The 15,681-nt window shown below is 54.1% G+C and overlaps 1 protein-coding gene across 3 annotated transcripts in view; it reads left to right on the top strand.

Moving 5' to 3' along the window:
• The first annotated feature begins 6 nt into the window (after nucleotides 1-6).
• Nucleotides 7-15,681, top strand: part of MAP2K3 (mitogen-activated protein kinase kinase 3) — a 30,274-nt gene continuing 14,599 nt past the window's right edge. The window contains exon 1 of one of the 3 annotated variants that reach the window (XM_041401781.1): nucleotides 7-44. In XM_041401781.1, coding sequence (XP_041257715.1) covers nucleotides 29-44 — 16 coding nt within the window. In that variant the 5' untranslated portion in view covers nucleotides 7-28. Of the gene's footprint in view, nucleotides 45-542; nucleotides 563-11,946; nucleotides 12,291-15,681 lie in introns of those variants that run through there. The other 2 variants (XM_041401782.1, XM_041401780.1) reach the window with 2 other exon arrangements.

The raw sequence follows: 15,681 nt of genomic DNA, 5'->3' as shown, positions 1-15,681 counted from the left end.
GCCGGGCCCGCCGGGCTCGCACAGCGCCATGTCCCTGCCCAGAGGTACGAGCGGGCTCGGAGGGGCGGCCGCGGCTGGGGGGTAACGGCGGGGCCGGGGGGTAGCCGCGGGGCCGGGGCTGTTGCCCAACCCGCCGGCTTTGGGCTCCGGGAGGCCTCCTCTGCGCGGCGCCCGGTGGTTCCGGAGCCGCGATGCGCGGGGCTGCGAGCCCTCGGTGGGGCTGTGCGGAGGGGCCGCGGGGGCGACGGGGTGAGGCTGCGTTTGGCGTGGGGAGGGCGATAACAACAGGCGGGTTCTGTTTGCTGCCGCTGCTGCTGGAGGCTTTCCCTGCCTTGCCCTTCCGCTCCTCGGGAGTCCTGGGCCGGGAGCCCTCGCCGTGGTGGGAAGGACCGGGATGGCATTCCGGGTGTCGCCTCGTGCCGGTGTTGGGGCACGGCCCGGAGCCGGTGCCGGGAGTGCCTGGCTGCTTTGCCGCGGTCCCCAGGCGGACAGCGTGAGCGTGTGTCACAGGGGTCATTTACGGAGCGCGGCCGTGACTCAGGGAGCCTGTCCCCAAAGCAAGGTGAGCTCCGGCCGGCCATGGCCGTGCCGGGATGGATGGATGGATGGCTGGATGGATGGATGGATGCAGACAGGGAAGTGGCTCTGCCGGTGTCCCGGTGCTCCCCGGAGCCGGCTCCATCCGCGCAGACCGGGCGGAGGAGGGAGCGCACGGAGGGTGCCTGCCGCCTCTCGAATCAGCGGAATAAAATTCGAGGGGTTTTCCCTGTGCGGGAGTGATGCTCTGGAAACTCGAAGTCAGGAGCCATGTGAGGAGATGAACGCACCTCCCGTGACTTTTTTTTCTTTTCCTCCTCCCCCCCGCCCCGGTTTTAAACGATCCGTGTCTTATCCGGAGGGAATGTGGACCTGAGTTTCCTGTTTGCTGTGTAAGCAGGGGGTGAATCAGCAGCGATTTTCGGAGCTGCTGAGTGGAGCTGCTGACTCACAGGCAGGAGCACATGCCTCCAGCCATCCAGCCTTGGAAGGGATCATCCAGGCTTCTTAAAAGGCTGGGACACCTGAGCCCAGACCTTTCCTCGGCTGCCTGTGCCGGAGCGGCGGATGTGTGCATGGAGGGACGAGGTGAGCCTGGCCCAGGGACCACTTGTGCCCCACAGGAGATGATGCCCGAGCTGAGCCTGGAGGATTTTGGAGGATTTTGGGGGAAGCAGCGTGGCTGGCAGCAAGAGGTGATGCCTGGAGGAGCACCTGGGAGCGTGGTGCTTTCCTCAGAGGAGGTTTGGAGCTGCTCTGTGTCTGCAGGTTGTTGTTGGTTGTGATAAAGTGGTTCATTCATGCTGTTAGCCCTGGTGTCCTGTGCTGGAGGTGTCACACGTGTGCTGAGAGCTCCTGCTGTCTGCTGGCAGCTCTGAGTCCTCATCTGAGCTGAGCTCCTTTGCTTCCATCGGGGCAGCAGCAGTGTTGGATCCTGAGAGTGGATCCTGAGTGTGTGGCACACATCTGCCTCCTCTCATCCTGCCTCTCCTTGGCCTGCACCTGCCTCCCAGGGGGTTTTTCCAGGGATGCTCACAGGTCTGAGTGTGTGCCCCTGCTGCTCATGGCAGCTGCTTCCCTCTCTTTCAGGCAGCCTGAATTTTAGCTAAATTTCTCTGGTTTTCCTTAGGGTATTTCAGTGAACAGTCTCAGGTTTCCTTTGCTGGTTCTCCTTGCGTTTGTGTTGCTCAGGGTTGTAAACAGAGGCCGCTGTGTTGAAGCTCTTGGTTGGCTCTTTTTGTGACAGATGCCTTCCAAAACTCACCTGCCATCACTTTGGCTTAGTCACGGGGCTGTCTCCTGCCTCAGGAGATTTTTGGGATACGTGGCTGGCCGTGACACTGGTGATAGGAATGGTGCTGTGCCGGGGCTTTGCTCTGCACTAAACATAGCTTGGGAGATAAACACCTTCTGGGGATTTTGTGGAGCTTAGGGAGGATTTTGGCTTTCTTTCTTCCTCTTCCCATTGCTCCTGTCTGCTTGATCCAAGTTATCTCACAGGATCTTGTATGTGGGAGAACGTCTCCTGTGTTATCTTGCACTCTTGAGGCTGATGTTTACTCATGTATGCAAAAACTCCCTGTTTTCTCAGGTCACCCGAGTTCCCTTGAGCTGTGTCTCATGGCCTGGGTGGCACTGCAGGAAGGAATTGGCAACAAAGCTCTGGAGCTGTCCCGGTGTCCTCCTTGCAGAGCTTTGCGAGGGACACAGCCTCTGGCTGCAGCTTGCAAAATGTGGCTGGGTCTGGGTGAGATTTTCCACCTTTTTCAGGGAATGGATGCTGTGCAGGGAGGGTGTTGTATCCCAGAGGTAAAAAGCAGGAGGGGATGAAGCCTCAGGGACTTTTCAGCCTTTGTGTGGGTGCAGAAACACAGTGGAGGATGCAAGGTCTGAGACTCTGGGGATACAAAACCAGGCTGTTACCTTTTCCCTGGGAATCAGGGTGTGTCTTCTGCCTGCCCTGCACGTGGAAATCCTGTGCCCATTCCTGGGGCTGCTGGCTGTGACCTGAGTGGCCCCTGATGCCTGGGAAGCCCCTCCTGGAGGGACAGGCATGAGTGTGCGGGTGGGGGAACAGTTGTTTCCCAAAATTTTGGAATTTGCTGGGAAAAGCAGCTGCAGGGAGGGAGGGAGGGTGAGTGCATGGGTGGGATCTGGAGGGAGAAGACTTGCTTGTCCTGTCCTGGCTCACCCAGAACCGATGGCTGAGTAATTAAAAAACAAGTGTTTTTCCTTAGCAGGGAGATTGTCCTTTGGGAATAGAGGTGCTCTTTGGGAGAGGGATCAGGATCTGTCTGGAGCCAGGCTGTGCCTCTGGGGAGGCAGCTCTCCTTTACCACAGAGGCTTGGAAAAACCAGCAGTGAGAAATGCCAGGACCTGGGGATGAACTGGTGCTTGTTCTCGTGGCACGTCTATTCTGGGTGGGTAAATAAGTGGTGGTGCCTTGTCCCTGCCGTGCCCTGGCTGTGCCCTCCGTGGGAGCACACCACTCTTATGCAATTCAGTCTGTGAATCCAGCACTGTCTCGTCTGCCATTCACACTTTTCCAGCTGCCATCCCCAAAAAAAAGGCAGCTCTGCCAAAAATACACGTGTGGGTCGTGACCTGATGAAGCAGGACTTTGGCTCTGGGCTCCTGTCGTGTCCAGGCAGAGCAGCCACCAGCCTGGTGTTCCCAGGGTGTGAGTGCTGGGAGAGCTGGGAGCTCTGATCCCATGGAGCCATTCTTTAATTCTAGCTGAAGCATCACAGAGCTCGAATCCAATTAATTGTAACGATCCTAGAGCAAGCACAGCACTTTGCTCCTGCCTTCCTCCTCTGCTGGCATAACCATGGGTGCCTGGAAAATATCATGCTGGATGTGATAAATATTTAGCTGTGCCTCAGCAGTCCATTTCCCTCCCTGGAGGGATGCTTCCCTGCTTTTCTTTTAGTGGATAATGAATCTCACTGCAGGCTGATCCCTTTATTTTCCACCTCTGAGCTGTGGTCCAGGGCTGAGCTGGAGTTTGTTTGCAGGGGTTGTTTTTGCTGGAGGAAACTCACCTGTGCTTTGTCGAGGCTCTCATTGGGAGCAGCTTTCTGGTACTGGTGATTTTGTGTCCCAAAATGACACCTCTGCAGATGTGGGGCTCTGTGGGTTTTTGGACAGAAGATGGTTTTTGCTTGTGTTGGTTAATAAGGCACAGCCTGAGCTGTCTGTTTGCTGGGGAAAGAGCTGGGAGAGGAACTTGTGTTGGCTGGGGAGGTGATTTTACTGTATCAACAAAAAGTTTGGGGTTTTGCTGGCATGACTCAGGATGGCTTGTGGGTTCATATGGAGCTGGATCTACCCGCTGCCTCTTGCTGACAAACCTCTGCAGCACAGGTCAAGTGTTAGTCAGGGATTTGGAGTGGGGGAAAGGGCAGAGAGGATTTTTTTTTATGATGGAAACTGGAAGTTTCTGTTGGTTTTTTCCACCTGGGAGATTTTTCATCTCCTCACAGCCTCTTATCTGTGTGGGGGCAATGCACAGTGGTGCTGTGGCAGTGCTGTGAGTCCCAGTGTTTGCAGCCCTGAGGAACTCTGGAATTACTGGGCACAACTGCAGCAATCTCAGATGTCACAGTGCTGCCTTGTGGCCCCAGTGGGCCTCAGTTTGCCCTGGATCTGAGTCTGCTCCCTTTTTTGGAGCTGGGACAGGGCTCCCTGTGTGCTCCTTTCTCTTGCAGCCACTTCTCTGCCCAGCAAAAGGCTGGAGCAGAGGTTCTGCTTGTGTGGAGTGTGGTGGGTTATAGTGTGGCCAAGGGGAAGGGCAGGATCTGGGGGTCCCAGTGGGTAGGGGAGGAAGGAAATCCTTGCCTTGTGCTGGGGACCTGCATTGGGGTGAAGGTGAGGATGAGCTGTACCCTCTCCAGCACCCACTGAGCTGCCACAAACTCCCTCCTTTTGCCTGCACTGTGCCCAGGGAGGGGCACTGCTGAGTTGATCTGTGTTCTAAGCCTTAATTTCATCATTTCAATTGCAATTATTAAAAAAAAAAAAAATTCCACTAAAGGCATAACTTGTAAGAGGAGGCAGGATGAGGAGGAGACAACACTTACCAGAAGTTGTTTGTGGAGCATTCACCCTTCCTCCCCCCCTCACCACCACCAAAGACAAATCTGGGTTTGGAAAGGAAGAAACCTCCAGAGTGCTCAATACAAGTAATTTCCCATCAGAGGCTGCTAACCTTAGCTGTGGTTTGGCACTGGCATCAGCCAAGCTGCTCATGTCTGATGGAGCTCTCTGGCAATGGCCTGGACCCTTTTCTCCCTGGGATCTCCCTGCTGAGCACCAAGTGCCCCCCAGTTCATCCCTACTGCTTCCTCTCCTGCTGTGGTAGTGCCTTTTAGGAAATGTAAAAAGCAGCTTTTAATTCTTGTATTTCATTCCTAAAGATCTTGGAGGTTTCTGATGAGGATTGTATAAATCCCTGCAGCTGGGATGGGGTCCTGCCAGCATCATGAGCCACATCCTCCCTCAGCATCCATGGGTGATGGGTGTGGATGGGACCAGCAGTGCAGGACAGAGGGACAGGAGGGGAAGAAGTTGTCCTGCAGGGCCTGGCAGGTGACAGTCATGTGTGTGACAGATCATAAACACGCAGGGCTGGTTACGTGGATGGGCTGGGGGTGGTTTAGGGGAGGATGACGGGGTTATCTAGGGTGTGTCAGCTTGTCTGGGCTTGCAGGCCAGTTAGAAACTGCTTTGTGGTGTGTGAGTGTGTATGAATCCCCTCCTAGCCGGGGTCCCGTGGGGATGGCTGACGCAGCAGCCTGGCTGTGCTGCCCTGGATGTCTGCACTGGGCTGTGGTAACAGCAGCTTGGAGATGGCAGCAGCCTGACCCTGCTGGCTGGAGGGTGTTTGGCACAGCTGGAGCAGATGTTCCCTCTTGCTGCACTCATCCCTTCCTGCAGGAGTCTGCTCCCTGTTCAAGCTGGTGAAGGCCAAACGCTGCAGGATGGAGGAGTTGTTTTTTGCTGTAGCACGAAGATCTTGGTTTACTTGCTGTGGGAGTGGGAAAGTTGAGGCTTGAGAGGGAGGTGATGAAGCAGCAAAGTGTGCAGCCCTTGGGATGGCCCCTCTGAATCAGCCCTGAGCGTTGGGGGCATGGCTGCAGGGCTGTGTTGTGCTGCAGACACCAGGATGTCTTTGCAGCTCGTCACTAACAGTGACGTGGCTCCTGTGCTGAGGGCCAGATGTGCTCAGGGCTTTTGAGGAAAGCTGCTCTGCATAGTTCCCAGTGCTCTGCACCGCTTGGTTTCTCTCCTGACGTGCTGCCAAGTTGCGCCCCGGCCAAAGCTGAGATGATCTCGTGCTGATTCGTGGCTTTGGCTGCTCTTTGTCATCCTCCAAACACCTCTGAAAGGTGCTCGGGGGTAGGTGACAGGCCCAGCCCCACGTGCCTGTTTGTAAAACCCCCAGAAAATCCCTGCTGGCACGGGGCAGGGCAGTGTGAGACACCTGTGTGTGTGTGCACGTGTGCTCAGCTGACTGCTGAGATTTCCCTGGTGTCCTCAGGACTAAAATCCTCCAGCCTGTACCAAATCCTCACCTGTTCCACCCGTGGTGCTGACTGCCACCCCTGTGGTGGTCAGGAAAAAAAAATAATTATGTGATTGTGCAGAAGGAGGGATGAAGGTGCTGGTGGGTGGTGATTTTGCTGGAGGACCAGCCTGGACCTGACCAGCCCCTGTGCCAAGCTCTGTCTGTCTGTCTTTGGCAGCACCCGTTTTCCTTAAGTCTGGAAGCAGCTCCACACTGCTTTAAGGCTGCTAAAAAGAGGGATGTGGTGGGTGTTTCAGATGATCTGCTCGTACAGCTCCCTGTGTTCACTCTCTGTTAGCATCTGCAGCCTGTTTCCCTCAGGTTTTTCGTTGATCCCTGCAATTTTTGGCTTTGAGCATCAGAGGTGAGCGCCAGGTGCCGGAGGGTGGCTGGTGCCAGCCAGGGCTGGGGTTGTCCTTGGAGCCCAGGATACCTGCAGGGCTGTGCTGTGCTGGGGCTGCCTCTTGTGCTCTGCTGATGCTGCTTTCTTACCCAAGAGCAGCTTTTTGCAGGTATTAATTACACCTGTCCCTGCCTGGTTTCTTGAAAAGTGATGAGAGTGAAGCGAGGGCTGGAGGAGGTGCCTCCAGAAATAACCAAGCAGAAATTGTGGGTGAATTTCTAATTCTTATCAGCCTTGTGTGTGCTTTGCTAAGGTGCTTGAAAACCACTCAGCTTTTCCTCCAGCAGCTCCCCTGTAGGTGTGATGTTTTTGTGTACATTCCAGGTAGCTGCGAGAGTTTCCCCTTAATTTTGGATCTACAAAGGGCTTTGTGTTTGGTAACTGTGGGTTTCCCCGTGGGGTTTTACAGCCTCAGCAGTGAGGGAAACCGTGTGTAACTATCCCAGGGACAGGAGCCAGGGTGTGTTTCCCTTGATCTCAGACAGGTTTGATGTTTCACACATCTCCTTCCAGCTCCTCTCCACACGTCAGCCTGCAGAGAGAGCGCTGCTCCTTTCCACAGAACACGGATGTGAGGCTCGCTCTTCTGAGAGAAAGGGGATTCTTAAAAACTGATTGTCTCTTACTCAAATGGAAATAGTTCTTGGAAGCCCTGAGTGTGCCCCAAGACAGCTGCAGCTGAGCTGGGCTGAGTCACTGCGAGCTCTTGAGCTGGGATGTGAGCCGGATGCGTCGGGACCAGCCCGGCTGTGGAGACCTCTGCCTTCCTGGGATGGAGAGGCAGCTCTTTAATCTGCCTTTACTGGGAAAAACCTGCAACTCTCACTTCCCTGAACACTGGAAAAAGTGCAGTGTGATAGGGTGGATATGAGAGAGTGACAGAAAGAGGGGAAAGAAGATCAATCCCACCCAGAGTAGCAGCTGTGGTGGTAAAACACCACTGAGCTGTGGGCACGTTTCCTGTGGAGCTTTTCCTTGTCATGAATCAAAGCTGCCCTGTGGCTACTGGGCAAATCCACCAGAAAATAAGTGTTTTCCCCACACAGACCTGGTACAGCCTTTGATAAGAACCTGTGGAGAGGAGAGAGGACAGAATGGGGCTGAGGGCATCTTTTAAGCTTTGCAGCAGGGAGTGTGAGGGAACAAAGGAGAGAGGTTCACAGGTGATTTCTCATGGACCAGCTGGACATGGGTTTATTCTGGGAGTGTGGATGCAGTCTGTCCTGTGGGGCAGAGGAACAGTGATGGGAGGGAGGGCAGGAGGTACATGGTGTGGGCCATAAGGATGGTGTGGTTAATGCCAGGAAAAGAGGCTGCAGGTTCAGCTTGTTGGGGCTGAGCTCTCTCTTTGTATTTGTGTCTCCTGCCTGGTTCCCTGGAGCAGAGAAGGGATGGGTGAGAGAGGCAGGGAAGAGGGTTGGCACTGAATATGTACCAAAAAGAGCAAAAAATTGGTGTGGGACAGCAAGAAATGCAGGGAATTTTACTGCAGCACTCTTCTGCTGCTTTCTGTGAGCTGCTGGAACAGCACCCTGCTCCAAAGGGAATAATCCAAGGTTTTCTCTGCTCCTGCACCTCAGAGATGTGGTGCTGGCTCAGTGCTGGAGGTCAGAAGTTTTCCTCTGAGGGAGCACAGGCTTTGTCCACTGGAGCTGTGGTGGCACCCTGGGAGTGGGAAGCATTCCAGGTGCCTGGGGAATAATGTCGCTGTGAACCTTCAGAGCAGCTGCTTGGCCTGTTCCCCAGTGCAGATGCTGCTCTTGAAAGTCCTGCCTGAGGTCTGTGGGCCAGGGAAGCACCTGGGTCAGTCTCTTGTTTCTGCCTCTCCCCCAGAGCAGGCAGCTGGGAACGTGAAGGGGTTTTTTTCCTCCATAAATTCCATTTTCATAGCAGGTGTCTGCTCTCTTACATCATTTGCAGAGATGACATCACTCTATCCCTGCCCAAAGCAAACTGGAGGGAGGATGGTAGAAATCTTTTTTTTCCCCATTTTTCTTTTTTTAAGAAGCAGAGAGAGGAATACTTTGCTCTCTTGCTAAGTTTACAAGGACACCTGGAAGTACTTGAATTATGCCAGTTTGGATAGAAAAAGTGTCTATTGATGCTGGAGTTGAGTTACTGCTGACAATTACGAAGTCAAACTATTCCCTTTCCCACTGTGCCTCCTGTCAAGCTGATCTATTCCAAGGACAGTTTGAGTTTTCTCTCCCATCAGGAAACTGTCACTAGCCACTCACATCAATTCCAAGCAGATTTTATTTTTTCATGGCTTAGCCTACGGAGTGAGAAATCAAAGGAAGGAGGAGTGATGTTGGTGCTTGCTGCCAAGGAGAGGGGCACAGGTGATAATGCTTCTGCCTCTTCCTTTTCTCCTATTTTTTTTTTCTTCTAGCGTGTTCTTTGCTTTTCTCTAAGCATTGTCTTCTTTGCCTTCCCCTGACAATCCCAGGGCATTAGGGCTGGGATTCCTTCCAGATTTTTGTCTCAGGATGAAGCTGAGCTTTGAAGAGGTGCAACCTCAGCCACTGCTTTATTTGGGGGAAAATCCAGTTGGAGCAAAGGATGCAAAGGAGGCAGTGTCCATCCCAGAGGATGCTCTGCCTGCACCCCAGCTCAGAGCCTGCTCTGCACAGCTGCTCCTGTGACTGTCACTACCTTTGCACGGGGGTTTTGCACAAGCTCTGGTGCAAAGCACCACCACTCTGGGCACCTACGTGGCGTGTCCTGTAATGTCACCGTGTCACTGTCAGCCAGACAGGGCTTTTCAGCTTCCTGAGGGGAGTCTGGCCTCTGGTCACCTGTGGGAGTGGAGCCTGTGTGTTCCATTGGCACAGGGCTGGGCGAGGGCAGGCTGACACATGGGCACAAAATCAAACGTTTTTTCCAGCCCTCGAGGTTGTGCAGGTAACCTAAAAATACAGCTGGAATGTGGCTGGGCGGTGACATCCTCCCGGGGCTGCCCCGCTGTTATCTGGCTGCTGCACAGAGCCCGGGTGTGGCTGTGAGCCCCAGAGGTGGCTGTGAGCCCCAGAGGTGGCTGTGCCAATGCCTCTGCCTGTCAGAGACTCTGGCTGAAGTGCCCATCCCCAAATTCCTCGCTGGACACCGGGAGGTCACATCCTTCTCCCTTGCACAGTCTCATCCAGAGCCGGTGGCACTGTGGCTGTGACACCTGCTCTGATTGTCCCCAACCTCATGGACAATGTCATGTCCCATCCGAGGGGATGAGAAGGATAACGCTGTTCCCTTTCCAGCTGGATTCGGTTCAAAGGCTCTGTTTTCAAGCAGAGTTTCCAGCCTGTGTGTCCCGTGCATGGCTGGGGCACGTGAGGCGTTCCCGTGGGACGTGTGCCTGGAGTGTGCAACGAGCACATCCCGGACTGGGGCAGTGCAGCCTTGGCCAGGGAAGCTGCTGCCATTCCTGGGAGATGTGGGGTCTTCAGGCACTGTGGTGCTGGGATGGGACAGCCAGCTGGTGCATGGGCTTGTCTCTGAGCAGAGGGAATGAAGTATTCCATGAAAATCAGACTGTGGTTAGACAGCAGCTCTACTTAGGGGACAGGTGAAGTAATTAATTTTGTGGTCTATCCCAAACACACCTATAAAAAGCTTCTTTCCAGCCCCAAATGGGACACTTCAAGCAGCTCATCCCCTTCTCCACTCCCTGGCTGTGATGGTGACCCAGCCTTGACTGAAGTGGCCTCGGGAGGGGCTGTGTGTCCACAGGGGAAGGGTGGGGAGAGGGGCCTGGTGTTGGCAGGGCACTGTTTGAGCTCATTGCTGTTTTTGAGGGTGTGCTCTTCCCCTTATTCAAGCCAGCCCCCTGGCAGGAGGCTGCTGGGAGGGATGGGAGCCATCCTTGTCCCTGGCTCTCTCCTGGTATACCTGACCCTGTGCAAATGCCTGAATTCTCCCCAGGATTTGCTCTCCCAGCATCCCTCACCTGTTTTGGGGTGATGTCTCTCGTGGGGAGGTTTTGTTAACACCAGTGAAACACCTGATGCTTTTTGTTCCCCTGGGATTACCTGTGCCCTATAAAGGATTGGATAATTTCTGGTAAATGGTGCATGCCTGGCTATTCCTACTGCACCAGCAAACCTTTGAAAGAGTTCCCAACAGTGAGACTTGAAAGGATGGTTGGGTTTGTTTTTGTTTCTTCTTTTTTTTTTTTTTTTAAGATGCTTTTGAGATGTCAGGAAGCTCAGCTTTACACCACCCCGGGTCCTCAGGCGCTGAAACCCAACGGGACAAATTCAAAGTTAATCTTCTTTCCCATCCCACCTGCTGGGTTAGGGACTTTCTGCTCCAAAGCAGCTCTGACTCTGTGGGTGTCTGTAAAGATCCTTGGAGTGTCTGTGTCTGGCTGAGAGGGAATTAGCTGTTAATAGAGTGAGTGATGGGAGGGCAGCACAGCACTGCTCTCCCCAGGAGTGCTGGGGACGGGTGCTGGTGGCTCTCAGTGCCATCTGCAAGAGCAGCTCCTGCGTCAGCATCCTTTATGTGCTGATGATCTGTGCCTGAAACTATACCCTGGGAGTGGAAATGAGCCTGAGAAAATACCTTCCGCAGTCCTTCTGGGGCTTACATAAACACTATTTAAAATTAGAGCCACTCATTATGTTGGTATGTGCGTTTACCTTGACCTCTGACTTTTCAGCCTGCAAATGTGCCTGGTCCCGCACAGCCTGGAGTGGGGAGAGAGCTCAGCAGCAAAGCACTGGTAGATTTTCTATAATTAGTTTAAGGTAAAGAATCTGGTACAGTATCTCCCCTCCAGGCTGACAGGGAAATCGAAAACAAAACTGCAGCCTGTCAGAGCTGAGCCTGGCTTTGATCAGGAACATCAGCGCTGGCTTCTGCTGGAGCGGCTTTGAGGGAAAGGGGAAGAGCAGCAATTCTTGGCCATGGCTTTTCTTGCACGTGCTTGCAGAGAAATGAATGCTTTTATTTTCCCACTCTCCCTTGCTATTTCCCAGCCAAGTGCATGCAGCAATTTATATTTTGCTACCAGAGATGCCATCTCGGTTGTCACCCTGGAATAGCTGCCGAGCTCCGAGCTGGCATTGTCATGGAACAATATTTCTACTATTTGTTGTGGTAATAGTTGTTAGTGGCAGAGCAATTAACTTGTCACCTGCAGCACAACGAAATGTGACCTCTTTCCATCCCAGCGCCTCTTTGGTGCCCAAACCAGCGAGCCTGGGCTCTGCTGCTTGGTGCCAGGGCTGTCCCGGAGCAAGGGTCACTCCGGTGGGATGCCTGGGCCTGCAGGCTGGCTTGGAATGGTTGAATTTGTGGGAAGAGAACGTGTCCCACCGGGATGCACTTTAGCAATCCAGCGCTTCAGCAGCTCCCGGAGCTGGAGTTTGGCTCCCCACCAGTTTCCTGTTGACGTCACCTGCTATTTCTCTGCTGCAGTTTTTACAACTGTTGAGCTTTCAAGGGTAATCGGAGCCGAGTCCGGCCAACCTCGGCAGCTGCCGATGAGGGAACGAGGCTCTACCTTCCCCAATTCCCCCTGCTTGCTTTGGCTGCTGCTCCCAGCCTCAGGGACCCCAGGGATTTGGGGACACCCGGCGAGGAGGGCTCTGTGAAGCCAGCGGGTGCTTGGGGCCATGCATTCCCACTGAAAAGAATCATCGGTGCTTGCAAGAAGTGCCTTGCGCTGGATCCTGCGGGAATTTTTTCCCCTCCCTCCTCCAGTCCGCCCCCATCCCTCTCTTGTGCCAGGCGTGCCGGCGCTGCTCTTCATTTCTGGGAAACCATGGACAAGAAGCAAGGTAGATGTTGCAATTTCCAAAACACGTGGTGGGGGAGAGCAAAGGGCTGGTTTTGGTGCTAAAAGGGGCTGCGTAACTTTCTGGGGTCAATCCACGCGGTTTTGTTTCTCCTGGCTTGGGCAGGGGGTCGGTCTTTGCAGCTGGGATCTATTTTTAAAGCGCTGGAAAAGTTGCATGTTTCGTGGGGTTAAAACTCTGGCGTCTTAATTGCTAAAAAAAAAAAAAAAAAATCAAATCCAGCATGTCTGAAGGAAAATATGCAGAGGGTGAAGCTGGCTTCTGGCTCCGGTTGGAGTCGCATTCCTGGGACGCAGGGTTTTCCAGCAGCTCTTGGTGGCTGTCCCCTGCCTGTTGCATGGGCAGGGTGGGTGCCCATGGCCCCAGCAGTCAGCAGCTCTGATTCAGCACAGGCTGCAAGGCTGTTTTGGGGCTGCAAGGGGCTTTTTGTGCAGCGTGGTTTTTTCCTGCTCCTCCCTGGCGGTTTTGCAGAAGTGCGGAGCGCGCTGACCCGCGGGAGCCCCTCTGCAGCGGGACCTCGGCGGGCTGATGAGTGATGGCTCTGGGCAGGTTGAGAGCCCTTTTTCCACTTCCATGGATAGCTTTTTCCACTCCCAACAGTGGAAAACAGCACAAAGTGTGCCTGTGAGGAGCTGGCTCTCATGACCAAGCACCCAAATTCCCCTCTCTGCTCTGCACACTGCCTCCAGTTTATTTCCTTTATTTTCTTCTTTTTTTTCCCCTTCATGCTTTTTTGTTCCAGCTCCTTTTTTGCAGCAGGGCTGGGATCCACCCTCCAGCCTTCTCCCTTATCCATGGCATCTGACTCTTCCCCCTTGGATTGAGGAGAGCCAGGATGCATCCAAAACATTTCCCCCAGCACTAACAAAGCAGCACAGCTCTCAGAGCAGCCTCCCGTGCCCAGGACTTGACCTGGGGCTACAACCAGAGCCCTGGAGAGGCAGTGGTGAGGTTTAATTTCAAAGGTCGACTCAGGCAAATAGTTTTATTTGCAGTTCTTTAGATTGTCCTGTTCATTTCTCTCCACCCACGCCAGCAGAGTGGGAAGGAAAAACCTCCAGTGGAGAGGTGCAGCTTAATAGGGCTGAAGTTGGTGGTGGCAAAAATGAGGATTCCGGTGTTGAATTAGGCAGTTCCAGGAAATGTCTGGTGGTTCTTAACTGGTGGTGGTTATAGCATGAGAAAAAATCTCGTTGGGCTTTTTTTTTTTTTTTTTTCTTTTCTCTTTAGGAGGAAATGGTTCCTTTCTTAGCATAAAGGATGCAGTTACGTGCCTGCAGCATCACGTGGGTTGCAATTTCATCCGCACCAGGAACTTCTGTCAGCTAATTTTCCCCTGCCTGGGTGCAGGGCACTGTGCTGTGTGTGTCTATGGCTGGCAGCCCTTTCCTGTGCCCAGGGGCTCGGGGTTGGCAGCAGAGCCCTGGAGCTCGCAGGGATAACCAGGACATGTCCGCACATTGCCTTGTCCTGCTGCTGCCTTTTGGCCTTTGCAGGGGGATCTCTTGGGGGGAATTTGTGCTTGCAGACACCCCTCTTGCAAGAGCCCAGTGCCCTGGGAAACTGGAGCATTTCCAGGATTTTCAGGTGACATAAGCAGTTGTGCACATTCTAGCAATTCCTCCTGCACGGACCCTCACGGAATCCCAAATGTGGGAGGGATTGTGCTGAGTCTCAAGGGTAGGAGAGACAGTGCCAGGGACTCTCCAGTGGGAAGGAGCTGACAGCAGCTGCCTGTGGGGGCTGAAGGGTTTGAATTGCAGGGTCATGTCATGCCCATCCCACTGCCTTTCTGCTTCTCTCTTTTTTCCCTTTTTTAAATTCACTTCCCCAGTTTTTCCTGCATTCTCATTCACCCTGAACGGGGCATGGGCTCTCCCTGGGGAGAGGCACTGGTGCCACAAGCAGTGGGAGAAGCTTGCAGCAAGGAGTAGTTCAGGCCAGCCTTTGGCAGCTGGAAATCTCATGTCAAATTTTAGGAAAGCTGTAACAAGCAAATCCAACCTCTGCTTCAGCTCCTGGCTGCAGGGCAGCATCCTGGGTGATTTTATTCCTGCAGCCATGGGCTGAGCTGGGTTTTCTGCCCTGCACAGATGGCCCAGGCAGAGCCTGGGAGTGGTGGTTTAATACCTCTGGTTTAATCAGTGCTTTTTCACGTTGGAGCTAGGAAATGCTTTTTGGGGCTAAGCAGGACAGGCTGGGAAAGGGATGGTAGCTGATTCCACCTCTGGGAAGACAAGGGTGGTAGTTTGGGAGTACAGGGAAGGGTGCAGGGTGCCTGTGACAGCAGAGCTCATGGCCAGTGCACATCAAAGGACTCTCCTGTACAGAGCAGGGGGTTTGGAACAGGGAATCTCTGTGTTCCTTGCTGCCCTGATGTCCCATGCTGCAAATCCTGCCTGCAAGCTTCGGCTCTGCTGGACAAGGCGCCTTGTGATTCCCAACCCCACACTGTGTGCTCCCAGCTCCCTCCAACCCCAGAAGGGCTGAGGAGGGGCTGAGGCCATCCTGCAGAGGGCTGGCTTGGGTGCCTGTGGACCCTGCTGCTGCCCTGTGAGTCAGGGCCACGGTGCCAGGGGAGCTGCTGGTGGCACAGAAGGCGCTTTGTGCTGGCTCTGCAGGGTTACTATGGCAATTGGGGAGAGGGAGAGCAAACAGATGGAGCAGAATCCCAGCCAGCATGGGGGGATTTCAGGGCTTCGTGTAGAGGTCTGGCTGGTAACTGCTGGGAGGGGGGAGCCTGTGTGTGGAGCAGAGTTTTGGAGCTGAGTTTTGGAGCAGTTCCTGGGGGTAAAATGTTCAGCACGGAGCTGAATCCATCCCTGGCTTAGGATGGGTGCCCACAGCAACCCCCCAACTTGCCTGAGTGCAGAAGGACTCAGGGGACCCCAGTTTCTAGATTCTGTTCTTGGCCTCCCACACTGAGTAGCAAGAAGCTGGGAGTGGGAAGGGGAGGCACTGCTGAACCCACGGACAGGATCTTTCCTCTGGCTCCGTTTTGTGTTTGCTCCCATCGTTGCTCCACTGGGTGTTTTGCCAAGTGCCACCAGTGGGTGTGTGGGGCTGTTCATAGTGTCCCTTCCAGCCCTGCTGGGTGGGCAGTGGGGAAGGGAAACTCTGCAGGCTCTCAAATTAGAACTTGTGACTGCTCTGACACGGTCAGGTGGTTTCCATCCCAGCGGGATCGGTTTGGGGTGGAGTGGCTCGTGTGCTGGTTTCACTGAGCTGGAAGTTCACATCATGGAAACTGTGCTGGTCTTGGAGCTTATGGCTCAGTTCTGATGCAGAAAAAGTGGCAGATAAGGTTGGGGGTGTGGACTGATCTGTGCTGATTCCCTCAGCAGGGAGGGATGCTGCTGGTCCTGCAGGTGGG

The sequence above is a fragment of the Onychostruthus taczanowskii genome, unplaced genomic scaffold (genome assembly GCF_017590055.1).
Source record: "Onychostruthus taczanowskii isolate IOZ18803 unplaced genomic scaffold, ASM1759005v1 scaffold19, whole genome shotgun sequence".
Classification (NCBI taxonomy): domain Eukaryota; kingdom Metazoa; phylum Chordata; class Aves; order Passeriformes; family Passeridae; genus Onychostruthus; species Onychostruthus taczanowskii.
The sequence above is the reverse complement of the archived record's forward strand: the minus strand, read 5'-3'. Positions and strand labels throughout refer to the sequence as shown.